The sequence below is a fragment of the Callionymus lyra genome, chromosome 4, assembly GCF_982586985.1.
Source record: "Callionymus lyra chromosome 4, fCalLyr1.hap1.1, whole genome shotgun sequence".
Lineage (NCBI taxonomy): Eukaryota > Metazoa > Chordata > Actinopteri > Syngnathiformes > Callionymidae > Callionymus > Callionymus lyra.
This window is the reverse complement of record NC_141821.1, coordinates 24,706,726-24,734,442: the sequence shown is the minus strand read 5'-3', so window position 1 is coordinate 24,734,442 and position 27,717 is coordinate 24,706,726. Positions and strand designations below refer to the sequence as shown.

Sequence of the window (27,717 nt, the reverse complement as noted above, 5' to 3'; positions counted from 1 at the left end):
CTAAGTAACCGTCTCCTGCTCGCCGATGGCGAGCATGTGCAAGATGTCTGAAGTGGCTCTCGTCACGCTGTCGTAGGAAGGTGGAGACGAGGTGGACGAGATGGTTTCCGAGCGCTCCGGTCCCAACAGTCCGGAGCCGTAGTTCTCCCGCATCATGGCGGCGATCAGACCTTCTTTCTCTGGTGGTTCCTCCATAACAGCCCCTTCGCCGTCCTCTGGCCCCGCCCCGTCCACCGTGTGGCGCGGCGTGGTGATCTGCCGGTACAGGTAGGAGGCGGCTTTGACCTGCCGCCGGACCAAGTGGCGGCGGTAACACCTCTGGATAACAATGGCTGACACGTCTTCCTGTTTGCGCCTCAGAGTGGTAGTGATGGGCTCGTAGGAGATCTTGGATGGGTTCGCCATCATGAACTTTTCCTCCATCTGCTGCTTCAGCGCGTCCATCTCACCTGACTCGCCCAGGACCCGCTTGGTGAAGGCGAAGAGAATGTCCAGGCAGTGGATCTTGTCTCCGCTCACCATGGGAAGATCCATGGAGATCAGCTTGATCTTGTTGGGTTTGGCGATGCGCAGCGGCTCCGACAGCGTGTCAGCGAAGTCCGACAGTTTGGCATACTCGATGAACTGTGTGGCCTCCTGGTCAAACTTCTCCCAGACCTCGTAGAACATCTCAAAGTCATCCTCGCTCAGCGGCTCCGTGCTCTCCTCCGTGGCGACGCTGAAGTTCTCCAGGATGATGGCGATGTACATGTTGACCACGATCAGGAAGGAGATGATGATGTAGGTGACGAAGAAGGTGATACCCACCGACGGGTTCCCGCAGTTGCCTCGGACAGTGGTGCCGGTGTGCGGGATGTTGGCGTTGCACTCCTCCGGGGAATTGTTGAGGATGGGGCTCAGCAGACTGTCCCAGCCCGCCGACGTGGTGATCTGGAACAGGCAGATCATGCTGTTGCCGAAGGTCTCGAAGTTGAACATGTCGTCAATGCCGGCCTGCCGCTTGACGTAGGCGAAGTTGGCCATGCCGAAGATGGCGTAGATGAACATCACGAGGAAGAGCAGCAGTCCGATGTTGAAGAGTGCAGGAAGTGACATCATCAGGGCGAACAGCAGCGTGCGGATCCCCTTCGCTCCTCTGATGAGTCTCAGGATCCGACCGATGCGAGCCAGACGGATCACTCGGAACAACGTGGGCGACACGAAATACTTCTCGATGATGTCGGCGAGCACGATACCTGCAGACACACACACACCAGTCAGAGTGTGTGTAAGTGAGTGTGTGCGAGTATGACTATGTGTGTGTTTGTGTGAAGGTGGAAATCACGAGACAGACCAACGAACAAACACAAAACATACAAACACCAAAGAACAATATAAACATCTAATTAAGCAGAAGCACAACAAGTGCGATTGTGTGTCCGCTGTCATGTGCGAGTCACCTGTGACGTGAGTCTCAGGTCTATGGTCCAGATGTGGAGTGTTTCGCTGATCTGGACTCGTGTTTCCTACCATACTTTTATCTTCCATACGGAGTTGAGTTATGGTAGGGGGTCGAGGGGGAACCACCATCAAGTCATACATCAACACACAGACACGCACACGGCAGCTGATGTAACAGGTCAATCATGTTTGATTTGTCTCCAGGGAGCACCCGGTGGCAGCTCTGATTGCTGCTGTTACCTTCACCTCCCCCAGCAACACACACACTTACACACACTTAATCACACACTGGTGAGGAGCCAAGGAGCCAACAGGAGAAGAGCAGGAATGAAACATGAGCACCGATAACTAAATTACCTGCTCAAGCTGTGTGTGTGTGTGTGTGTGAGTGTGTGTGTGTGTGTGTGTGTGTGTGTGTGTGTGTGTGAGTGGGGGGGGAGGCGTGCGGTTGCGTGCGTGTGTGTGTCACAGTATATGACCACATGAGACCTTGGTGGGGGGCATCAAGGCCACTGGTCAGTTTGTTGACAGATAACTGTCAGACATTATAACCATGTTGTCTGAGATGAAGACACAAACACACATTCACACACACACACACACACACACACACACGATTCCATTCACACAAACAATAATACGTGCGCACTCTTACACACACAAATACACAACACTCTAGTACACACATCTTGTCGCACGCAAGCAGACAAACACATCGTGTAACACACTGACAAACAAGCATAAAAGATAAAGACTGTGTGTTTGTCGGCTCCACCAGAGGGGGCGCTGCAGACTCACCGACGATGGACAGGATAACGACTACGAAGTCGAATATGTTCCAGCCAACAGTGAAGAAGTAGCATCGGAGCGCAACTATCTTGATGATGCACTCGGCAGTGAAGACGATGATGAAGGCCAGGTTGACTTTGTACAGGACGTACTCCATCTGCGCCGGCTGCTCGTCCGTCTCCACCATCATGGTGATCATGTTGAACAGGATCAGCACCATGATGATGATGTCGAAGGCCTGCTTGCCCACCAGGTCGAAGAAGAAGCCCTGGACCTCGTTCTGTTCGCACAAACACACATCGAAAGGCGGTCACATGACAAGAAGGGACAGGGAAAGGATCAGTACCAGATCGGGGATCTCAGTGTCTGCGGGGTCCAGCTCAAAGGTGAGGGGTTTCCCCCTTCACCTGTAAGCCAGAACTCACGGTCAGTGTGACCCCAGCTCATGGTCCAGGTGTAATCGGATGAACGTACCAGTGGGCGAGGGATGGGCTTCTGAGGTTTCTTGGAGCCCAGCTTCTTCATGGCATTGTAGTACTTCTTCTGCTCCTCCGTCATGAAGATGTCCTGACCCCCTAAGTGAAGGAACACATCCTGTTATTTTCTCCCGAGAGAGAGAGGGGGGTTTGGGATTCATTGGAGAATCTCTTATCTTTCTCTTCTGCTGGTTGAAGTTGTCGATGATGACTCCGATGAAGAGGTTGAGGGTGAAGAAGGAGCCGAAGATGATGAATATAACAAAGTAGAGATACATGTAGAGGTTGGTCTCCTTGATGGGCTGCTCCTCCACCTGCCAAACACCAGCGTTATCATCCCGATCACAGGGTTGACCCAAGTCATTCACAGACCTGAGGCTGGAAGACTCTCTGACCATTGTGTTAATGTCTTTAGTTGCGTGTATCGACCATAGTATCTCCGCTTCCTCTTGCCTTCTGGTCACACCTACTCTGCCCTGCACTTTGGTACGTCAGCAATGTGTTCTGGGAAGCCACATCCCTGCCTCCGCTTGCTGCCCAGCCCTTCGATGGAAGTGTTCTGGTTGTCCGTCAATCACAGAGGTCACCCTTACCATTAGAGACATTATCCACGTGAAGAATGTACATCCATGGCGGCCGCAGCAGTTTCCTCCAAAGGCCCTGCAGGGCAGTTTTGTTACAACTTCTCTGCTACGGTATCAGCAGGTCCAGCTTCAACAAAGTTTCTATCTTGATTTTGATATGGATCCTGATTAAAGCCAGAGTAGGACTGTTGTTCAACGTCACTGAGACAGAAGTATAATTTTGGCTCCTTCCCTGCTCTGACTGTCTTAACCTTCAACAAAAGTCTCCTGGCAACAGCGTCAGTAAATAAGCCGTGAATATAAGTGTGTGTGTAGTGTGTGTGTAAGTCTCACCGCTCTGGAGTCTACAGCTGCGTACATGATCTCCATCCAGCCCTTGAACGTAGCCTTCAAACACATTCACATAGTTCATTTAAAAATGTTTCATAACAAAACCCAAATGCATGCATACTTTCCCCAGACAAACAAAAAAATGCATAAGGACGTCATGGAAACAAAAGCGTTTTTTGTATTCTGTCAGTTTATCCATTTAAGGACTTCCTGAGTGAAGGATGGGAGATGGTGTTGCCATGGTAACAAATGTTTGTTATTATGGTGCGCTGGATGAAAAGTGGAACAGGAAGTGCCAGAGAAGGGATAAAGCAATGAGAAAGTCGTCTGTTTGAATCCAGCGTGAACTTGTTTTCTGACACTTCTGACCAGGGACTGTCAACGCCTCCTCGTTTTCTGTTGCTGGTGATTGACAAGTGCTGATGCTGAGAGTGTCGTCGACACAGCTACCAGCTTAGGTTCACACCAACTTCCTGACATCCAAGATTATAAATCATCCTTCATCTGTTCATCTGTCACTCAAAGGCAGACATTCACACAGACGCAAACATTCTGTCAAACACATATTCACACAAACACAAACACACTCAATCACACATTCACACAGAATGAAACACACTTAATCACACATTCACCCGGACTCAAAAACACTTTAAAGGCACAAACACAGAGACGGAAACACACTCTCACAGAGACACAAACACATTAAGAGAAACACATTCATATAAAAAAAACTCTTAAACACACATTCACACAGCACAATCACAGAGAACCAAACACACTTACACAGTCACACTCCCACAAACACATTGACACACAGACTCACACACATAAGACGTCCGTCTAAGTTCACAGGTGTTGTGTGTCCACTCACCACCTGCAGCAGAGCCAGGTAGCCGGCGCCCACGTTGTCAAAGTTGACCTTGACCTTGGTCCAGTAGTAGAGCGACGTGTCGTTGAGCGCCTCGCACTCCGTCTTGTTGTTGATGGCGCCGGCCTCGTACACGTGACCGGTGCGGTTCACGCAGCGGCCGAACTTGCCGGCGAACAGGTTGACGCCCATGATGCTGAAGATGAGCCAGAAGATGAGGCAGACCAGCAGCACGTTCATGATGGACGGGATCGCCCCGATCAGAGCGTTTACCACCACCTGCAGGACCCAAACGGAACTACTTTACTAACACAAATCCGGTGCACAACAGACCTGGAAGTACATGTGCATGAGAAGGCGTATGTGTATATGAAAGAGTGTGTGTGTGTGTGAGGTGTGTAAGAGGGTGTTTTCTTGGCTTTTGGTTTTACTTGCTCATGCAACAACACAATAGCCCTTTATACACAAGGAGAGCAAGGATCTCCTGGTTCATACCCGCATGCCTTCAAATCTGGACAGAGCTCTGAGGGGCCGCAGTGCCCGAAGGGTCCGCAGAGACTTGATGGCAGCGAAGTCAGAGTAGCCGAGCGTGTTTGCCACCAGACTCACTAGCGACACCTGCAGGATAAAAACAGAGGGAGTCAACATGAGTCATGTGACAACACGCTGGTGCAGTAATCGGTACTCTGTGGCAGCTGCTCCAGGAAGCCCAAGCATTCTGCCACCTACAGGTGAGTTAGAGACCCTGCAGGGACACTCACCGTAGTCACCTGTCACCTGAGAACACTTAATTAATGCCTCAGACTGTTTATTGGTTGTGACTGATTTAAGCTTTGTTGCTCATTACTGCTAAATGTAGTGTTTTTGTTTTCTTTGTTGCAGTGGTGGGCCGTGCATTTCGGCCCTAGGATCATACCAAGTCCAACCTAAATACACCTTTTAATATCATAAATAAGACACCACGCTGGGAAATCATTCAGAATCACACACCAACATTACATTTACCTTAATATAGGCCAGTGGTTCCCAACCTTTTCCAACTCAGGGCCCACTTTTAAGTCTTAAAAACCTTTGCGGCCCACCTTCGACCCCATAAGTAGGGAAGGCATTATAATGCGTTCTCATTTGCTTGTCACATGTACTCGAGGGAAAAACAAAATAATGAAAAGAATACTTGAAATTAATAAATATCCTTTTAAACTTAACGAATTTTAACATTTAAAACATTATGTGTATTTTTATTTTTATATAATTACAACCACCCTCCCAAAAAAAAAGGATACCATTTTGGAAACGATTTTGCCGCCCACTTGCAATACCACACAGGTTGGGAATCACACACACTACTAAACATACACAAACTCCATAAAAAAGCGACTCTAACACACATGCACAAACTCACACACAGACACTCACGTCCACGATGAGGAAGTCCAGCCAGCACCAGTAGTTGGTGAAGTACTTCTTGAAGCCATAGGCCAGCCACTTAAGCAGCATTTCAAGGATGAAGACGTAGGTGAAGATCTTGTCAGCAAACTCCAGCACCACCTTGATCACCGGCCTCTGCTCGATGTAGATGTCCTCGAAGGCCTGCAGTGGCAAGAGAGAGCGTGAGTTGAGGAGAAGTACTCAGAGTAGACCATTGGTTGAAGAGCAGACGGACCAGAGCTCCAGAGCTGAGCAGGATCATGAAGATGATGAAGGTCTCAAACCAGCTGTGCTCCACAATCTGGTAACAGGTCTTACGAACTCTCCACCAGATCTCGCCGGCTCCAGCTGACGTGTCCACGTCACAACAACGGAACCTGGAGACACACACTGACAAACAGCACACAATCACTCACTGAGTGACACAAACAGACAAAATAAGAACGTGACCTAAGCTCCTTCGTTGGTCAACACTAAACATATTTGTTTAAAAACCTTTTCAAGAACTCTGAAACACAGAAACTCTGACATAGGGGGCCATGTTACACGTTAGGTTTATAATTATATATTTAATACATGAAATAAAATAATAATTCTAGTTGGCCACAATATGGTGAATACATGTATTTATATATTTAAAGCTTTCAATGATAGCTTAATTAATGTGAGGAGGGACAATAGAAAGGCTAATAGAGTGCTTTATAGATGATATAAAGAAATTTTTTAAATGTTCAATAAAAGAAAGAACACAATTCGGTCTGGCTATGAGGTAAAATTAGATTAAATACACTCATAATGACATAAAAACATGAAAATCAGTAACAATAACTGCTGAAAATTGCACCAGGAACATTTCTCCATGTTCTACACTGGACAGCTTCTGAAACTACTATAATCAGCAAACCAGGCAGCTGCGTGGGGCGAGCAGAGGGGGTGAGAACGAAGGAGCCTCTTGGAGTTCTAGTTCATACATGCTCCTGACAGTCTATTGGTTCATCCTTAGAGGCTACCGCCTATGCCCCTATATACATTTAATCTACTGTCTGTGTGTACAGGGGGGAAGAGTCACTTTCACCAAGTCACCTTGACTCTACAATATCTACTTAGTCCGCTGCAATGGACTCCAAGACCTACATCTTTTGCACAGACACCCTGGCTACTTTGGCTCCTGTTACCTTTGCAAATGAGAGGACAACCTTCTGGAATCAACTGCACAGTTTTCCACCCTTTTCCTCTGGAATATCTCATGTGGTAGAGAGGTTTTGAGCCAGTAGACGCTCCAGCCATCGCTGCTACCTCCCTAAGTGGCCAACATCACTATAAGTGCCGGAAAGTTTGGTACGAGTTGGAAGAGCCAGGAGCTTAGTGCAAGGATACCTTGGCAACAACGTAACGATAACTTTAACCATGGCTGAGCCAATGATCGGCTGCTCTCATTCTATTGATATCATCCGTCAGATATTTACTAGGAAGGAGGTGCCGAACTGTAAACATACCGTTGCTTGGTGTCTTCTTTAGCCACATCAATTAATAACATTGTCACCACTCATGCTCATACCAACATCATCCCAGCTACCCCAGTTGTCCACAAAGCTCTAACAAGCTCCTTGACTACTGGTCTCGTGGTGAGCTAGAGAGACCAACTATCTGGTAAGTTTCCGATCCATTTTAGCGTTTGTTGTCTTTTTGTCCAACCAGAGATGATGCTGTTGGTGACCAGGTGGGTCACCAGTGTCATCAGGGTCGTTAATTTAAATCATTTACCATACCAACTGACTCAGGTTTTGATTGACACCTCTCACTCTTAGGCTAAAGATTCTGGTTCTGATCTCCCCGTCTGGATTCTTAAGAGACCATTTCTGAAGCTTCCAGTGAATAAATCTGGAGCTCTTCTGTAATCAAAGCGCTGATTAGTTGTTGCCATGGTGAGAAACAGCCTCCACTGTAATCCAGTGACATCATGTGATCAGTAACCCGACACTTCATCAGCCCATTTTAAGATCAGCGAACCACAGGAAAACCCAACAGTCCTGAATCACCAGTCGTTTTCACCACACAAACAGGTACACACAGTCAAACTTCTAAGCACACTCCAGCCCTCAGACTTTGAAACACTTAGTCACTTAAAAACACACACACAAGCACAAGCACAAGCAAACCAATACACACGTCATCAGTTAAACCTCTTTCTTGAGACCTGGGGCTTCAGGTACCAAGAGTGCAAGCACACATTATTTTACATGGAAAAGTTTATATGTATCAGGAATGAAAACGTGAGGGTTTGATGCGCACGTTAAAGGTCAACTTTTGTTTTGTTTAAGTGTCTTTTATTAAATTGATCTTGGACCTTTATTGTACCCATCTGTGTCTGTTAGTACAACACTCTTTTAATAACGATATTTACATTAGAAAATGTGCTTAGGCCCCCCCCTTTGGAAATGAAATCTTGTTTACCCAACCACACAGACACAATGTTTTATTGAAGTTGTAGTTTAGTTTTATCTCCCGAAGGAGACCTGCAGAGGGATCAATAAAGGAGCTCATTATTAAATTGGGTTAAGAACAAATAATGTGAAATCTCAACTTTCCTGACTCACTCCCTCATTATGACAATCTTTTGAAGATATTACTTTATAAAGTTCTCCACCGTCTGAAATCTCAAAATGCGGAGTCCATTATGACGTATTAATGTACTCCTCTGTAATCACGCCTGGCTGTGCTTTCTCTACAAACCTCTTGGAAACTTCCAGGATTGATGACGTGCGGTGACAAACCTCAACGTTTGAACAATCACAGCAGCATGGGCGTACGGTTTTCCGTCTGAGTGGGCTGCCAGTTTTACTCATGTGATCAGACACAGCTCCTTGAAAAACTCATCACATGGTGAATATGTGTATGTGTACATAAAACACCCTTTGTTCTACAAATGCATGGGGACTTTGGGAAACTGTCCATAGGTATGATTGAGTGAATGGTTGTTTGTCTTTGCTCTGCGACAGACTGTTCAGGGTGTCCCTTGCTCTCGCCAAAATAAACTGTGATAGACTCCAGTCCCACAGAAAAACTCCAAAAGGGAATAAGTGTAGAACGAATAAATGAATTCAATTTTATACAAATACGTAATCTCTGTAAGTATTACACGTATTTGTGTTATTGAACCCGTAAAATATAAACAATTTCACGACAGCGTGACTGCACTAATCACAGTGTGTGATCCAAGTCAGTATATTTTATTTATTTTTTTTAGTATACACCAGGTTTCAGTAGGAAATCCACACAGTTCTTGGTACACGAAGCCCTTGGAGTGGATCGTCTTGATATAAGAAGCATGGAGATTGATAAATAACGGGGGGGCATATGTGTCGCTGCGGCATCACAACATTAACCAATGAGCTGGCATTTAGACGACTAATGATGCGGGAAATCTGAGGAAGTGTCCTGGAAGCTTCTTCACCGTTGTGTTCTCTCATTAACACCACAACTCACTTTTAACACACCTGTCACATCTGGAATTTGTACAGTGTGTATGCGTGTTAGTGTGTGTGTGTGTGTGTGTGTGTGTGTGTGTGCGTGTGTGTGTGCGGATGTGTGTGTGTGTGAGTATGTGATTAGGTGTGTGTATGTGATTGTATAGGTGTGTGTAGATGTGTGTGTGTGTGTGAGTATGTGATTAGGTGTGTGTATGTGATTGTATAGGTGTGTGTGTGTGTGTGTACCATCAATAATAAACGTCGAGTGTGTGTTTTTGACTTGCAGATAAAAAAGGTCAACATTGTTTTTCTGTTAAATGATATACACATCTGAGCTCCATATTCATCCTCCCCCTCTCTGGCTCTGGACCCCTGCTGGGTGTCTGGGTTCCCCAGCAGTCGGGCCCTGATGCGGAGCAGATGGCGATGAAGTGAAGTTGCTGACTCATCAGGAAACATCCGTCTTGTAAATGACTCGACGGTAATTCAACATCTGCTGCGACTGAGCTGAGCCAGAGCGCTGGTCACAGCCACCATGTGACTTGGTAGCGATGCCGCTGAGCGATCACATGACCTTCCACTACGGCATTTATGTAGAAGCCCGACTCCCATCCGGGACCTCCTGCTGGAGTTGTCAGTCCACTGAGTAGGTCAACTCGCTCACGGTCTGACGCGTCACCGTGCATGTGACCTCCACCATAGGGTTCCCTGTGTTGTGACCGGAAATGATGCCCCGCACGGGTCACCCGATCGACCTCAAAATACTCCACACACAAAGTTTCAAAGCTGCAATTTGTTTGTCTCATCTGTTCTCTGGAGGAGCTGCAGAGTCAGGAGGAAAAAAAAAGGCGTCTGCTGCCTCACCTGGACCCTGGTCATCACTCACCTCCAATGAAATTTTGGGGGCACTAGACCAGTGGGGGGTGCGTGTTTGTCACTGACACACAGACACAAACACACACAGTAACGCATACCACACTGAGACACATAAACAAACACAATTACCTGCATGCACACTTACACACACTCACACACAGGCACACTGATGATGTTGTCACACAGTGTTCAGGGTTGACTCATAATCCTTGCTGGGGTTTTTTTTTCCCGGAACTATAAATCCTAATTAAAACAACAAGAAATATGGTTGTTTCTTGGAGACCATTGTTTCTGTGCTGTTCTCACCTGCGTCACATGAACACCAGCGCAACCAGGTCACACGTGCGCTCACAGCTGCGAGTTAGCATAAAAACGGATATAAATTTAAGTAGCGGCTTGCAGCATTTAGAGTCACGAGATTCCAACTTGGTTTCCACGTTGGAAGACTGTCAAGACGAATGTGGTCGTTCCAGGTTGCCAGCGTGCTGAGTCAGACTCACCTGGCTCTCCGCTACATTGTCATCCATCAGCCGTGAAAGTTCTGGGCCAGCAGGAGCGAGTAGGTGGAGAAATGACGAAACACTCACGAGATCATGCTAACGTCGGCTACAACTAAAGCTCACGGAGCTAATGACTACAGACAGAAACACACAGCGTAAAGAACACACATTCTGTTGCTCCTGGTGGCAACAAAGACATGAACCTACATTTCACATATGCACACAACAACTAAACAACACCCCCCCCCCCTTGGGAACACCTTCAAATAGACGTCTCCTGAATCATGCACAGATAGCTGCTAACTACTGATTTATTACTACTAGAATTTGCTTAAGCTAACTGTAGTGAGAGAAGGGTTTTGTTCTTACTGTCGGGGAAGCAGTTTTCGGGGTCCATGGCTTCTTCTGCCATCTCAGAGTATTCATCCTCTTCCTCGCCAGGCTTCCTGAGGTCCACTGTGCTGCCTTCTGACAGGCTGATGATGTCCTTCTGCTGGAGAGAACAACCAGAGAAGATCCTTCACATGTGGCCACTAACAAATATGACTATGTAACCACAGTCAACCATCACACAACCACAGTCAACCGTCACACAACCACAGTCAACCATCACACAACCACAGTCAACCGTCACACAACCACAGTCAACCATCACACAACCACAATCACCATCAAACAATCACTGTCAACCGTCACACAACCACAGTCAACCGTCACACAATCAAGTCACACAACCCAATGACAGTCAACCGTCACACAACCACAGTCAATCATCACACAACCACAGTCACCCGTCACACAACCACAGTCAACCGTCACACAATCACCATCACACAACAACAGTCAACTGTCACACAACCACAATCACTATCACACAACCACAGTCAACCGTCAAACAACCACAGTCAACCGTCACACAACCACAGTCAACCATCACACAATCACCATCACACAACCACAGTAAACCATCACACAACCACAGTCAACCATCACACAACCACAATCAGCGTCACACAACCACAATCACCATCACACAACCACAGTCAACCGTCACCCAACCACAGTCAACCGTCAACCAACCACAGTCAAGCGTCACCCAACAACAGTCAACCGTCACACAACCACAGTCAACCGTCACACAACCACAATCACCATCACACAACCACAGTCAACCATCACACAACCACAGTCAACCATCACTCAACCACAATCACCATCACACAACCACAGTCAACCGTCACACAACCACAGTCAACCATCACACAACCACAGTCAACCGTAACACAACCACAGTCAACTGTCACACAACCACAATCACTATCACATAACCACAGTCAACTACCACACAACCACAATCACCATCAAACAATCACTGTCAACCGTCACACAACCACAGTCAACCATCACACAATCAAGTCACACAACCCAATGACAGTCAACCGTCACACAACCACAGTCAATCATCACACAACCACAGTCACCCGTCACACAACCACAGTCAACCGTCACACAATCACCATCATACAACAACAGTCAACTGTCACACAACCACAATCACTATCACACAACCACAGTCAACCGTCAAACAACCACAGTCAACCGTCACACAACCACAGTCAACCATCACACAATCACCATCACACAACCACAGTAAACCATCACACAACCACAGTCAACCATCACACAACCACAATCAGCGTCACACAACCACAATCACCATCACACAACCACAGTCAACCGTCACCCAACCACAGTCAACCGTCAACCAACCACAGTCAAGCGTCACCCGACTACAGTCAACCGTCACACAACCACAGTCAACCGTCACACAACCACAATCACCATCACACAACCACAGTCAACCATCACACAACCACAGTCAACCGTCACTCAACCACAATCACCATCACACAACCACAGTCAACCGTCACACAACCACAGTCAACCATCACACAACCACAGTCAACCGTAACACAACCACAGTCAACCGTAACACAATCACCATCACAGAACCACAGTCAACCATCACACAACCACAGTCAACCGTAACACAACCACAGTCAACCGTAACACAATCACCATCACAGAACCACAGTCAACCGTAACACAACCACAGTCAACCGTAACACAATCACCGTCACAGGACCACAGTCAACCGTAACACAACCACAGTCAACAGTAACACAATCACCATCACACAACCACAGTCAAACATCACACAACCACAGTCAACAATCACACAACCATAGTCAACCGTAACACAACCACAGTCAACCGTAACACAATTACCGTCAAACAACCACAGTCAACCGTCACACAACCACAGTCAACCGTCACACAATCACCATCACACAACCACAGTCAACCATCACACAACCACAATCAGCGTCACACAACCACAATCACCATCACACAACCACAGTCAACCGTCACCCAACCACAGTCAACCGTCAACCAACCACAGTCAACCGTCACCCAACTACAGTCAACCGTCACACAACCACAATCACCATCACACAACCACAGTCAACCGTCACACAACCACAGTCAACCGTCACAAACAACAATCACCATCACACAACCACAGTCAACCAACACACAACCACAGTCAACCGTCACAAAACCACAATCACCATCACACAACCACAGTCAACCGTCACACAACCACAATCACCATTACGCAACCAAAGTCAACCATCACACAACCACAATCACCATTACGCAACCAAAGTCAACCATCACACAACCACAATCACCATTACGCAACCAAAGTCAACCGTCACACAACCACAATCACCATTACGCAACCAAAGTCAACCATCACACAACCACAATCACCATTACGCAACCAAAGTCAACCGTCACACAACCACAATCACCATTACGCAACCAAAGACAACCATCACACAACCACAATCACCATTACGCAACCACAGTCAACTGTCACACAACCACAGCCACCTGGTACACAATTGGCATACAAGTACAGTGAACCTTTGGTACAAAACAACAGTGATGTGTCACCCATCTTTACACAACCAAAGTTAACTGAACACAATCAATAAACGACTGCACTCAACTGTCACTCACTCATTACACAACTACAGTCAATCGTCACACCATTTCAAACAACCAGCAATCGGCACAAAAAAACAGTCAACTGTCACACAACCAAAGTCAATGTCAGATGATAGTCACAATATGACTGTAATCCATTCCACAGTTCTACAAATACACTGTGTCCATAAGATGTTCATTTTGTCACTCCGGGTGTGTTTGCCTTTTTTGATTCACATGTTAATATTAAGATCCTGAAGAGCAGCTAGACTGTGCCAGCAAAAAAAAATGGAGAACATTTGTCTGTGAGAGGCTGAAAGTGCATGTCTGGTGTGTGTGTGTGTGTCTGTGTGTTTGTTCGTGTGTTTGTCTCACTGTCATCATCTAAACTTGGCAGAGTAAAAAAGCTTCTTTGAAACTTCCTCACAAACCGAAAAACAGCCGTCTGTTCGTTCTGGGATACAAACAAACATTAGGAAACCCCCCCAGCCTCAAATCCACCCCCACCACACACACACACACACACACACACACACACAAGCAAACCCTCATCACAACTGTCTTCAAAAAACCGGGTAAGCATCATGGGAGTTTATTTTACAAAGAGAGATGAAGAGTTTTCTGCTGAGAGATGCTCAGTCCCAAAATCACAGATATATGACACAGCAGGGTATGTGTGTGTGTGTGTGTGTGTGTGTGTGTGAGACTCATTATCTCATGTTTGAGCAGGTCTTCACAGGTGTGTATGTCAGAGATTAGCTCAGATTTAGGACATTAATCGACAATAACCACTGTGTGTGTGTGTCAACGGATGTTGGTGTTTGTGTGCATGTGCATGTGAATGTGTGTGTACGTGTACTTGTGCGCGTGTTTGTGTGTGTGATTACAAGGACAGCATTTGTCACACTGGACTTTTTCTGCTACCAGACTCTGAATATATTCATGAGATTTGTGTTGACTCAGGTTAACTCACCTGTACACACACGCGCACATGAACACACACACACACACACACACACACACACACACACACACACACACACACACACACACACACAATATATATATATACACGGACAAACACACACACACACACCTAACAGAGACCAACAGTAATGTTAACGTTGTATGATGACTCAGGTGTATGCAGCAGGAAGTCTCTCCGGGTCACTTCCTGTGGTTCGGTGCTGAAGTAGCGTTTCTGATCGTTTGCAAGCTCGTCAGGAAGCCGTCAGAACCGTCAAGAGACAGCATGTAAATATTTCAGAGCGCCTGTGTGTGCATCTGAACGGGATTAACAGTTCTGCAGACGCGAGGTTCACAAAGATTAACGCCACAATCAAGTCCAGATTAACTTCTGCTGCACGTTATTACGTTTGCTGACACAAAAGAGCCATCAGACGTCATGCTACAGTTCCGACTAGTCACATGACCACCACACAAACTGTGCTCCAACTGTGCAGCCAACACAGTAAATAAGTGTGTATGTGTGTGTGTGTCACCGTTACGGGTGTTCTTCCCTTCACAAGTGAAATCAAACACCACAAACACCTGCATGTCCTGACATGGACAGAGGTCAAAAGTACAAAAGACCCACAGCTGCGACTCAAAGAAAATCCCCCAACACGTCCTTTTTCCGTCCGACCAGTTCTTCATGAAAGGATTAAAAATGACCACGAAGTTCTTAAACAATAAAGATTTGTCGTTGATGGATCTCGAAACCTGGGAGCCAACAACCGCGCTGACGAACAATGACGACACAAAGCTGCATCTGGTACATTGTTATATGATTCAAGAGGAAAGGTGTTGATGAACTGTGTCGGTACACATGGACACACAAGCACACAGCGACACAAATCTGTCAGTTCATGTTAGAAACAAATTGTGGAGGAAACAGAAACAGCTTTTCTACTTCTGCCTCCAAACATAGACCTACACAAAATACACACACACCTCTACACGCACGCACATACACACACAAACACACATACAGACACATACGGTCATATACACACACACACACATGCAAAAACACACACAGATGCCTACGCACCTGTACACACACACACACACACACACACACACACACACACAGACACAAACACAAAAATAGTGTATAAACGCACACTTGGCTCCTCAAGGACTTATTAGACTCTTTGTAAGGTGTGACAACACTCCCAGACAAGTGTTTTTGGCCCAGCCAGGGGTTGTCCCAGGAAAAGGGGCACACTAAAGAACACGTGCACACACACACACACACACAAACACACAAACACAAACTAAACCACATGAGCACTTGAGTGAGAGAATAATGTCCGACTGTGGTGCAGTGCCTGGAGCAACAGAACTCTCTCCAGGTTTCTATGCGCCTGTAATAAGTGTCTGCGTGTGCATGAGTATGTGTGTCCAGTCATCCATGAACGCTGTAGTTCACACCAGGAAGCATCTGGACACAACAACCTTAGCTCGCTGACAACATGTAGACTCGAGCCAGGACTCACAACTCTACACACAGCTACACAATTGCACAGCTACACAAATACACGTTTCTACAACATTGGTTTGTCTGTGTGATTGAGTGAGTTAATGAATGTGTAAGTTATTAATTAAGTGATTGATTGAGTGAGTGTGTTAATGCGTGTGTATCTGATTAATTAAATTAGTGAATGAGTTAATGCTTGTGTATCTGATTAATCGAGTAATTGAATGAGTTATTGCGTGTGTATGTGATTAATTTAAGTAGTGAATAAGTTAATTCCTGTGTATCTGATTAATCGAGTGAATGAGTTAATGCCTGTGTACCTAATAATTGAGTGAGTGAGTTTATTCCTGTGTATCTGATTAATTGAGTGAATGAGTTAATGTCTGTGTTTCTGATTAATTGAGTAATTGAATGAGTTAATGTGTGTGTATGTGATTAATTAAAGTAGTGAATGAATTAATTCCTGTGTATCTGATTAATTGAGTGAGTGAATGAGTTAATGCTTGTGTATCTAATAAATAAATGAGTGAGTATATTAGTTAATGCCTATGTATCGATTAATTGAGTGAATGAGTTAATGCCTGTGTATCGATTAATTGAGTGAGTGAGTGGGTTAATGCTTGTGTATCTAATAAATAAATGAGTGAGTATATTAGTTAATGCCTGTGTATCGATTAATTGAGTGAATGAGTTAATGCCTGTGTATCGATTAATTGAGTGAGTGAGTGGGTTAATGCTTGTGTATCTAATAAATAAATGAGTGAGTATATTAGTTAATGCCTATGTATCGATTAATTGAGTGAATGAGTTAATGCCTGTGTATCGATTAATTGAGTGAGTGAGTGGGTTAATGCTTGTGTATCTGATTAATTGAGTGAGTGAATGAGTTAATGCTTGTGTATCTAATAAATAAATGAGTGAGTATATTAGTTAATGCCTATGTATCGATTAATTGAGTGAATGAGTTAATGCCTGTGTATCTGATTAATTGAGTGAGTGAATGAGTTAATGCTTGTGTATCTAATAAATAAATGAGTGAGTATATTAGTTAATGCCTATGTATCGATTAATTGAGTGAATGAGTTAATGCCTGTGTATCGATTAATTGAGTGAGTGAGTGGGTTAATGCTTGTGTATCTAATAAATAAATGAGTGAGTATATTAGTTAATGCCTGTGTATCGATTAATTGAGTGAATGAGTTAATGCCTGTGTATCGATTAATTGAGTGAGTGAGTGGGTTAATGCTTGTGTATCTAATAAATAAATGAGTGAGTATATTAGTTAATGCCTGTGTATCGATTAATTGAGTGAATGAGTTAATGCCTGTGTATTGATTAATTGAGTGAGTGAGTGGGTTAATGCTTGTGTATCTAATAAATAAATGAGTGAGTATATTAGTTAATGCCTATGTATCGATTAATTGAGTGAATGAGTTAATGCCTGTGTATCGATTAATTGAGTGAGTGAGTGGGTTAATGCTTGTGTATCTAATAAATAAATGAGTGAGTATATTAGTTAATGCCGGTGTATCGATTAATTGAGTGAATGAGTTAATGCCTGTGTATCGATTAATTGAGTGAATGAGTTAATGCCTGTGTATCGATTAATTGAGTGAATGAGTTAATGCCTGTGTATCTGATTAATCGAGTGAATGAGTTAACGCCTGTTTACCTAATAATTGAGTGAGTGAGTTAATTCCTGTGTATGTGATTAATTGCGTAATTGAATGAGTTAATGCGTGTGTATGTGATTAATTAAAGTAGTGAATGAGTTAATTCCTGTGTATCGGATTAATTGAGTGAGTGAATGAGTTAATGCTTGTGTATCTAATAAATAAATGAGCAAGTATATGAGTTAATGCCTGTGTATCGATTAATTGAGTGAGTTAATGAGTTAATGAGTGAGTGAGCAAGTGCTACTCACCTCCTCGGGGTCCTCCTCCTCCTCCTCAGACCGGTGGCTCTCCTCCCTATCCTCCTCCTCTTCTTCACCCTCCTCCTCCTCTTCCTCCTCCTCGGGAAACTCCACGTCTGACTCTCCGGGTGCGATGGGAACGCTGATGGTCAGGTTTGGATTGGTCATGTAGCTGTCGTCCTGCGGCGCTACGTACTTCTCCACCTGTCGACCTGCAGTCAGCAACAGCTCCGTGATCTTCTGCTCACACTCCGCTCAGCATCATGATCTTACTGATGATGGCGCCGTTGGCCTCCGTGTGCACGGAGCTCAGACGTTTGAGCTTCATCATGACTTTGGTCTCCTTCCTCTTCTGACGTCGCCGCTTCAGGTTCCCGTTGAAGAAGTCAAGCACCTGGAGGAAGAAGAGCAGCAAAGCTCCTGAATAACTGGAGAACATGTTCCTGGCACACTGAGACAGACACTTCATCCAGGAGAGACTCAGAGCAGGACAATGCTCTTCTAAGAGAAGATAGATCACTTTACTATAAAAGTATAAAAAGTCAGCAGAAGTGGAAAGGTGTTGTTTGGATGACAGTGTCAGATACATGTTAACTGATGTCATGGAACAGAACCGAAGCACCTTTGTCTTACACCCGAGTAGGTCTGAGGAATTCTGATGATGCTGAAGACCAAGGCTGACCACCCACCCACGTCATGAGCAGGCCCGGTACCCCCTCATGAGACCGTGGTCAGGCACTCACCTGTTGGCGGCACCAGCCAAGACCTCGTGTGATCCGGTGGATCGCAATGTGAAGGTTGTTCATCTCGCCGTCGTCATCCGGAGCAGAAAGATTATCTGAACTGAAGCTGCTGAGCAGCAGAGCCAGGAAGAGGTTCAGCAGCTGGACACGAGCAGAAAACACAAATGTATATTTGATCAAACGTTCATGACTTCATCCTGTGGCGTACTCGCACAAACAGTCACAGACATACGTGTAAAAAAAACAACACGCACAATCTTCAAATACACACATGTACATACAAACACGAACCATCTCTCTGAAACGCAACTTTCACACCAACAAAACACACACTCCTTCTCCCTTGGACACACTCATGCACACACTCCCACACACCTACAGAGTCACAGTTTCCGGGGAGAATATTCAGACGGTTGATAACTGATCACTCAGCTGGAGGGCGAATCACCTGATCTGTCTCTCTCGCACAAACACACACACAAACACACTCGCAACAACTGGTACTAAAAAAAAAGAGGGCAGTGGGCCAAAGACTGATCCGAGCAACATGTTATTCTGTGTGTGTATCGATCCTCACGGGTCTGTTTGTGTGTGTTGTGGCAACAGATCAGTGTCCAGCTGTCACATGTAGTGTCCTCTGAAACATTGATTATTGATCAGCTGCTTCATGTCGACTGTGTTTGCATTTTTCTGTGTAGATCTGTGTGTGTCCTTTATGTGTCTGTATGAGTGAGTGTGTATCTTCCTGTGTGTGTGCACGGTCTGTATCTCTGTGTGTGTGTGTCACCTTGTGTGTCCCCGGAGGTCTGTGTCTAATTGTGTGCGGGTTTGTATGTGTAACGGTTTTTGTTTTTAGACTCTGTGTGTGTATGTTGGCATGCAAGCGTGTGCCTGTTTATGTGTATCAATCGTTCTCTGTGTATGTATGTCTGCATGTGTGTGAGTGAGTGTCGGCTCTCGTCTGTGTATAAGAGTGTACTGGTGAAAGTGATGATGCAGCAAAACAAGTGCGGTTGCTCATTTGTCAGAACTTGAAACAGTAGACTAAACATCTGCTTACACACACAAACATACATATACAACCCAGTGACATCAGCGAGGTTCATGGTTGGTGAGACACTGACTCCTTTAGTTTCAGTTTTACTCTATATAAGTATATAAACCTTAAAGGGAAACTTAATCAATTGGCTACTGGTTATTTCATATCTCAACAGTATTATTTACAAACACATGCACACACACACACACACACGCATGATGATTACTATCATTTTATTAGACTGATGTCCTCACCTCCATGCCATTTACAGCATACATCTGTCATCTTTGACAATATCATATGAAGATGGTTTTAAAAAATATGATTTAATTAATAATTTCTCAAAAAGTCTATATTGAATTGTTGTGATATGCTGTTGGGTATTAGTCTACAGCCTCCAGATCTTTTGCAGTATTTGATTGATAAACCCGTCATCTTTGACATTAACATAAGAGTCAGAGCTGAAATATTACGTTTTAATCATCAATTTATTTAAAATGATATATTCAAAATCTTTAACCTCCCATGTTTCATTATTTGAGACCTTTTAATTGATTAAAAATCTAAATCTTATTCGTTTTAAGCAATCAATAGATATAGAAAAAAAGAATGCAATAACTAATACAATAAAATAAATAATAAAAAGGATTAGCAAACGTCGATTTAAACAGTATAGAGTACGACAGGGATAATAAAGGATTACAAGGAAGATGCAGCTGATTTAATTCTCTTAATTTGAAAGCCGAATGTTCATTTCCGGCTACTGAGGGGAAGTTACCGTAAAGTTTAGCAAGAACTCTCCAGATTTAAATTTGGCACAAGAGTGAAGAATCCCGAGGGATAGTTAGCATGACAGCAGTATGATGTCAGCACTGTATTTGTATAAAAATGTTAAGTTACGATGACGCATTGCTGTCAGGAAAAACAGACCTGTCTTAGGTTAATATGTCGGGGGGCCTTCTGTGACTGGCTAGATTTACGCAAATGACTTGTTTATTATAATGAAAACATAAATATTGAGTATTAAATTGGTCAATATAAGTGTTAGAAAAACAAAGAATATTTTATTTAAGGCCAAAATGTAGAGTTTAAATATTCTATTTTTAGTCTTATCTCTTCTTTTGTACGATTGAGACAGGGACATGTGGTCAGGGGAGGCAGGGGAGGCAGAGCTCACAGTTATGTTTATTTCCCTTGAGTTTCCATAGTCCAGCTGATGTCTTTAACCATTAAAGTTTCATGTTCGTAAGCGTTTTATTTAGTGGAAATAGAACCACGATGAGGCAAAAGGCAAAGTTCTCCATTGAGAAAGATGAAGAATGCTGATGAGATATGAAATAACCAGTAGACAATTGAATAAGTTACCCTTTTGGGTTTATATACTTTATACACACTAAAGGAGTCAGTGCCTCACCAACCTTGAAGCTCACCGCACGTCACTGGATTGAGATTGTTTCTGTCCATGCTCCTGTCCTTCGCCACACAAACCTCTATTACTTTGTTGTAAAAATCCACCTTATTCACTTTAGTTTTCATTCTGTTTTAAAAGTCTCTCCGCCTCAATGGAGATGTGACGTAGTTTGATGAGGCACAGTAATGTGTGCCTCAAACTTTGCCTTTTCACTGTGACTGTATTTCTGATCAGCAAAACTAAATAAGACCCTTTACAAAATTAAACTTAAATGGTTAAAAGCATCAGCCAGACTGTGGAAAACCAAGGCAAATAAACGTAACTGCATCATTATATTGGCAACATTCAGAGATACAGCAACCGGCACGTGTCAATTGCATGTATGCCTACCCTGACCGCACGTCCCTGATACATACACACACAAATTTGTGCACAAAAAGCATACACATGTACTTTACATAGATGCTCAAATCCCTGCACACAAACACACAACCACCATACACACATACACAAAAATACATACACACTCAAATTCATTACAAAAAAGGGTAGAAGGAAGCAAGGAGGTAGAAAGGAAGTAAGGACTCACCACCAGGTTCCCGATGACCATGACCAGCATGAAGACAAGGAGACAGAGTGGCTGTCCGGCCACCTCCATGCAGTCCCACATGGTCTCGATCCACTCGCCGCACAGCACCCGGAACACAATGAGGAAGGAGTGAAAGAAATCTTTCATGTGCCAGCGAGGAAGTGAGCAGTCGCGGGAGATCTTGCACACACAGTCCTGCTCGCAGAGCAGAAGGGGTTAGCGGGGGAGTCAAAAGAAAATAATGAAGTGGAAGGTAAATGGCGACCTGGTAGTTCTTCCCAAACAGCTGCATGCCGACGACGGCGAAGATGAAGACGATGATGGCGAGGACAAGTGTCAGGTTCCCCAGCGCGCCCATGGAGTTCCCGATGATCTTGATAAGTGTGTTGAGTGTTGGCCAGGAGCGTGCCAGCTTGAAGACTCGCAACTGCAGGAGACACATGAGTCAGCAGTTTTTAGTCGTCTTTCATTATCCCCAAATCTTCCTAAAGAAGCACATCTAGTCACTGCCACATCGGTGTGAAAACACCAGTCTCAACTGTCCAAAGTTAATTCTAAAAGGGTACACTCTGACTCTGAGGGGTCTTATCACTATAAAGGAGTCTCACCAGTCTGAAGGGTTCCAACACTCTGAAGGACTCACCAGTCTGAAGGAGCGCAGGACACTGAGTCCCTCCACGTCTGACAAGCCCAGTTCCATCAGACTTAGACACACAATGATGCTGTCAAAGATGTTCCAGCCTGTCTGGAAGTAGTAGTATGGGTCCAGGGCAATGATCTTCAGAACCATCTCAGCCGTGAAGATCCCAGAAAACACCTGACACACCCAAACGCACACATTCATAGACTATAATAGTTCAGTAATACCACAATCCTGTGTCAGAGTGTGTGTGTGTGTGTGTTTGTGTTTGTGCGTGCGTGCGTGTGTTTAAACATGTAACATTTGAATATTGAGAATGATGAAGATAGAGCAAAAAACTTCATGGACAACAAACATCGACATTGATTCCGTTAGAAGCACCAACATGCAAGTGACAACAAAGATGCAAACACACACACATTGATATACTTATTAAAAAAAAGATTTAAAGCAAACTCACCTCCACCCAATTCATATACACACAACCCACATCCACACATCTTACATTCACGCAACTAACATCCACACAACTCATCTCTGTGTTATCTGGATCCTTATATATCCATATATTTTTAGTATTATTTTTTTGATTGTTTAGGCACTTTGTGACCCTGGTCTAAAGAAGCGCTCTATAAATATAAATGACTTACTTACTTACAACTCACAATAACACAACTCACAACCACACAACTCACAACCACACAACCCACCTCCACGCACACTCAAACCTTCGTACCCAGTTGCCGACGCTCAGCATGCCGTTGAACTCCACGGTCATGGGGTAGTGCTCCATGGCCATGAACAATGTGTTGAGGACGATGCAGACTGTGATGGTCAAGTCCAGGAACGGATCCATCACCATGATCTTCACCAGCCGCTTCACTTGTAACCACCTGGGGTTGCACTCCCACACCAGGTAGCGGTCGGCGAAGGTGTACCAGCAGGGGTGGCATCTCTTGTGGGCCTCCTCCAGTTCTGTAGGAGCAGACAGAGAGGGCTCAGTCAGGTGTGTGGTGTCGCTGTGACTCCTCGCTCACCTTCCATGGCGTCTGTGAGGTAGCTTGCGGCACTGAGCGCTCGTCCACGCTGCTCGGAGCCGCTGATAGAGGATGGGTGGGGGAGCAGCATGGTGCTGAGTTCTGTGGTGGAGGTGGGGACCTGTGGGGGATCAAAGGTCACTTGAAATTTGCCATGAGGGTAAGTGGTTATAAGCCAGAGGTTATATTTACTTAGTCATCACATTTCAGAAATAACACACACAAAAACTCTCTCACACACACACACACACACACACACACACACACACACACACACACACACACACACACACACACGCACACACACACACCCACACACACTTTACTACCTGGTTACTGATCATCCAATCACAAGTGACCTGTTGCACTGATGGCAGTTGCCCACTTCCTGTGTGACTGCTGTTTCCACAGCAACACATCAGGACAAATCCACTAATTTTGGCTTCTACACACTGATGTGGTAACCATGGCAACCTCTCCCACTCACATCTCCTTCACTTCTTCAGAAACTTCTTAGGTGTGTGTGAATGTGTGTGTGACAGGGTGCGTGTGCGAAGAGTTAAACTACTCACACTCTCCTCGTTGACCTTTTCCATGGTGCATGCGGGCAGTGTACCCTGTAGTGAAGGAGGTGAAACTCCATTCTGTTCCATGGACACAAATAGTTTCCCGTTCACGTTGAGACTCGGATAGAACACCTGTGAACCCGGATGTCAAGTTGGTTCTGAAGAATACTGTAATGTGGCAGTGATGATCGTGGGTCAAGTGACTTACCTGGGAGCTCCGACTGGCGTTGCTGTATGTGCTGGGTCTTCGTTTGGGCCAGGGTTGCGACAGAATACCACCAAACGTCCCCCCGCTGTAAGTCCTGCCCCCCACACTATCCACCACATCCCCTGGGACGCTAAACTCATCATCAGCCATGTCACCCTCTGACCCACGGCTGCCCCTCAGCCGGAAGTTAAAGATGGAGGACACCTGGCTGCTGCGTCGGGTTCTGGAGGAGAAGGAGCGCGCGAGGAGCGGGTGTAGAGACTTCCCGGCTTCCAGCAGATCAACCTGAAGGAGCTTTTCCTCAGACAGGTTTCCGTCAGCATCAGCAACACCCATCAGGCTTCGTCGCCTCTCATCTAGACTATCTCCTGGTGGACCGTAGGGTGACAAGTCCGGTGACATCAGTGAGTCAGAGTCCAGACCCTTCTGAGAAGCTAGCTGGAACCACAACGGTGACGTTAGCAACGGTTTGCTCCAAAGACCACACTCACACACTTCACCTGCTGCTCTTTCTTTAGCCGCTCCACAGCCAGATGAAACTCACGCTCCTTCTGAGATGCCTCGGCGATGGTGGCCTGGTTCTGTTCCTCGTATGCCATTGCCACCACAGCCAGGATGAGGTTGACCAGGTAGAAGGAGCCGAGGAAGATCACCACTACGAAGAAAACCATGTAGGTCTTACCGGCTGAACGCAGCGTCTGTGGACCAGAAGAAGCAGTTGGAAGATCTTGGGACATCACATCAGTTACTTCACAACACAACAAAAAGTCTCTCACCTGGTGATACAGGTTCTCCCAGTAGTCCTGGGTCATCAGGCGGAACAGAGACAGGAAGGCCCAGCCAAACGTATCAAAGCTGGTGTAGCCGTAGTTTGGGTTTCTTCCCGCCTTTAGGCACTCAAACCCATCTGGACACTTCCTGCACACACACACACACAAAAACTTCACAGACGGATGGACAGACTTCTTAAGACCTCTTCAGGTCATGTGACAAAAGCTCTGGAAACTCTGGCTGCATAGAAGCACAGTATTATTCTAATGGATGTTCCACCCTTATCTTTGGTGTGGCAATGCTAGTCCAGCGCCTATTGGCAAAGATCAGAGGTCAACACAATCACAGCAGCAGTATCTGCGACTTTGCCCGCTTAAACATCTGAGGCGCCAAAGAAAAAAGCTCCACAACGAAGTGATCAGTGATGAGCAGTTCTATCTTCCAACATCACGAGTAGCTAATGTTGAACAGGAAGTCACTTAGGTGGTCAAAGGAAAAAAATGTTTCTCCAGGAAAATAAACTTTGTTGGAGATAAAACTCATGCTCAAGTGAGTCGACAGGGCAACGATCAGCTGAGTCACACAGGAGCTTCCCTAGCTCAGACAGCCACCGGGGATTCCAACCGACAACCCCACAGGCTTGGCCTTCTTCAGTGGCTGGTTCCGCCTCCGCTGTGCTGAGAGAAGTGACTCATGTTTATTTCCTCGTAGCAAAAGTTTCTGAAGTCTCCCTGCTGCCTCAGACGTTACGTAATTTAACAGTGAAAAAGACGAGACTACATACGTTTCGGGTCTTCACAAGGCCAATGACCTCAAGCATTACATTTGGCACCAAGACAAAATTCATATGAAATTTCAGCAACTCTACTGCCCTTCTTGCATTAGAGTTATTGTATGAGAATTGGATGATAATGATTGCGGTGATGATAATGATAATTGTGATGATGATGATGATGACAATTACAATAATGATGAAGTGATGAAAAACTTCTCCAGCATTCTAAATATATATATATTATTATTATAATATAATTCTTACACTGTGAAAACTCACAGCCCTATTAAGTTATAGTGATGCTGATCACGAAAATGAAGATGATGATGGTGATGATGGTCTCCTTCCCCTCATGAAGGGTGTCAAAGGATCCAGATTTTACTCCATGGCCCTCTCTGGACTCGACACCCTCTATCTTATTTCTTTTAGCTAGTCACAGCAAGGGGGTATCTACACAGAGTCTGGTTTATCTTGAGGGTTCTGCCTGTTAAAAGAGAGCTTTTCCTCACCACTGTCGCTCATTGTGATTGGCTGGCAACTGTTTTTCTTTTCTCTTATATAAGTGTCTTGGATAAATTGTTATGATTTGACGCTTTCAATATAATTGACTTGATGATGATAATGGTGGTGATTACGATGACAATAACAAAGACGATAAAAAGGATGGTAACAGCTGGTCAGGAAGGCCAGTCTTGTTAAAACACAATATAATAAAACAACAATGATTACACCTGTACTGCTTTGGATTGAAGATGGCGGTGTGATGTCATCATCACGAGGACTTAGTTCTGCTGAAGTAATAAGTTTTACAGTTGACTGAAGGAACACGAGATCATGTCATGGATGATGTCTCAAGGAAGCAGTCACTCATCGTGATGACTGACAGCAACCCTGAGCAAGGCCAGAATGTCACACACACATGCACACACACTTTTGCAGTGATAAGTGTGTCGAACATCCACCCGCCTGAGCCAGTGAGTCAACATGGCGGCATGTGAGCAGAGATGAGTGGGTGTCAAGTGTGTGTGTGTGTGTGTTTGTGAGAGAAAGATAACAACTTGGTGACATCTCATACACACGCAAATGTCTAAATACATGAACAAAAGACACTTGTGTGTAGTTCTAGACCTCAGCAGACCCTGGTCTATTAACACAAGTTCAATAGGCAACAACAACAACACATTATTATTGTTATATTTACATTTTATCTCATTAAAGATAACCAAGTGACTTGATTGTTACTCTTTTAAAAAATGGTGCTGCTTGGGATAAAGCTAAAGTGACCATTGCATACAATTTCATAACATATGTGTGTGAGTGTATATGTGTTTGTGTGTGTGATAACACAGAATTGACCTGCGCCTCCTTAAGCTACCACCTTAGCATGGTGGAGGTGATTTTATTTATAAAAGGTTGTGGGAGAGTAACCAGACAAAGAGTAGAACAGAGGCTTTTTGATAATTAAAAGTAATGGACCCCCCCCCCCAAAGCCAGACCTGGGGACAGGGCTCAATCGTGCAAAAGAGGTCTGGTGCAATATGAGCCCGGCAGTAGCTGAAGGTTGTGACCTTGGCCATCCTATCCTACTACAAAATTTAGATCTATGGAGGTTTCAGGTAAATATAGTCAGACTCATCTTAACGCAGTTTAGGCTCTGGAATCAGTACCAAAACCTGAGCAGTGAGACAGGTTATTGGGAAGGATGACCCCCTTGATCTGA

General features: G+C 44.9%; 1 protein-coding gene across 1 annotated transcript in view; it reads right to left on the bottom strand.

Annotated features, from left to right (window-relative positions):
* The window catches only part of LOC148082206 (sodium channel protein type 5 subunit alpha-like), a 64,938-nt gene continuing 37,221 nt past the window's right edge, over positions 1 to 27,717 (bottom strand). Inside the window, exons 10-31 of the mRNA XM_087790190.1 lie at positions 25,228 to 25,369; positions 24,952 to 25,149; positions 24,452 to 24,889; positions 24,250 to 24,375; positions 23,678 to 23,798; positions 23,377 to 23,615; positions 22,644 to 22,817; positions 22,266 to 22,427; positions 22,001 to 22,195; positions 18,962 to 19,102; positions 18,492 to 18,612; positions 18,228 to 18,430; positions 11,134 to 11,257; positions 6,154 to 6,308; positions 5,907 to 6,080; positions 4,986 to 5,108; positions 4,494 to 4,769; positions 3,623 to 3,676; positions 2,882 to 3,019; positions 2,704 to 2,808; positions 2,239 to 2,509; positions 1 to 1,235 (exon numbers count right to left, since the gene is read on the bottom strand). Coding sequence (XP_087646316.1) covers positions 1 to 1,235; positions 2,239 to 2,509; positions 2,704 to 2,808; positions 2,882 to 3,019; positions 3,623 to 3,676; positions 4,494 to 4,769; positions 4,986 to 5,108; positions 5,907 to 6,080; positions 6,154 to 6,308; positions 11,134 to 11,257; positions 18,228 to 18,430; positions 18,492 to 18,612; positions 18,962 to 19,102; positions 22,001 to 22,195; positions 22,266 to 22,427; positions 22,644 to 22,817; positions 23,377 to 23,615; positions 23,678 to 23,798; positions 24,250 to 24,375; positions 24,452 to 24,889; positions 24,952 to 25,149; positions 25,228 to 25,369 — 4,915 coding nt within the window. The remainder of the gene's footprint in view (positions 1,236 to 2,238; positions 2,510 to 2,703; positions 2,809 to 2,881; positions 3,020 to 3,622; positions 3,677 to 4,493; positions 4,770 to 4,985; positions 5,109 to 5,906; positions 6,081 to 6,153; positions 6,309 to 11,133; positions 11,258 to 18,227; positions 18,431 to 18,491; positions 18,613 to 18,961; positions 19,103 to 22,000; positions 22,196 to 22,265; positions 22,428 to 22,643; positions 22,818 to 23,376; positions 23,616 to 23,677; positions 23,799 to 24,249; positions 24,376 to 24,451; positions 24,890 to 24,951; positions 25,150 to 25,227; positions 25,370 to 27,717) is intronic.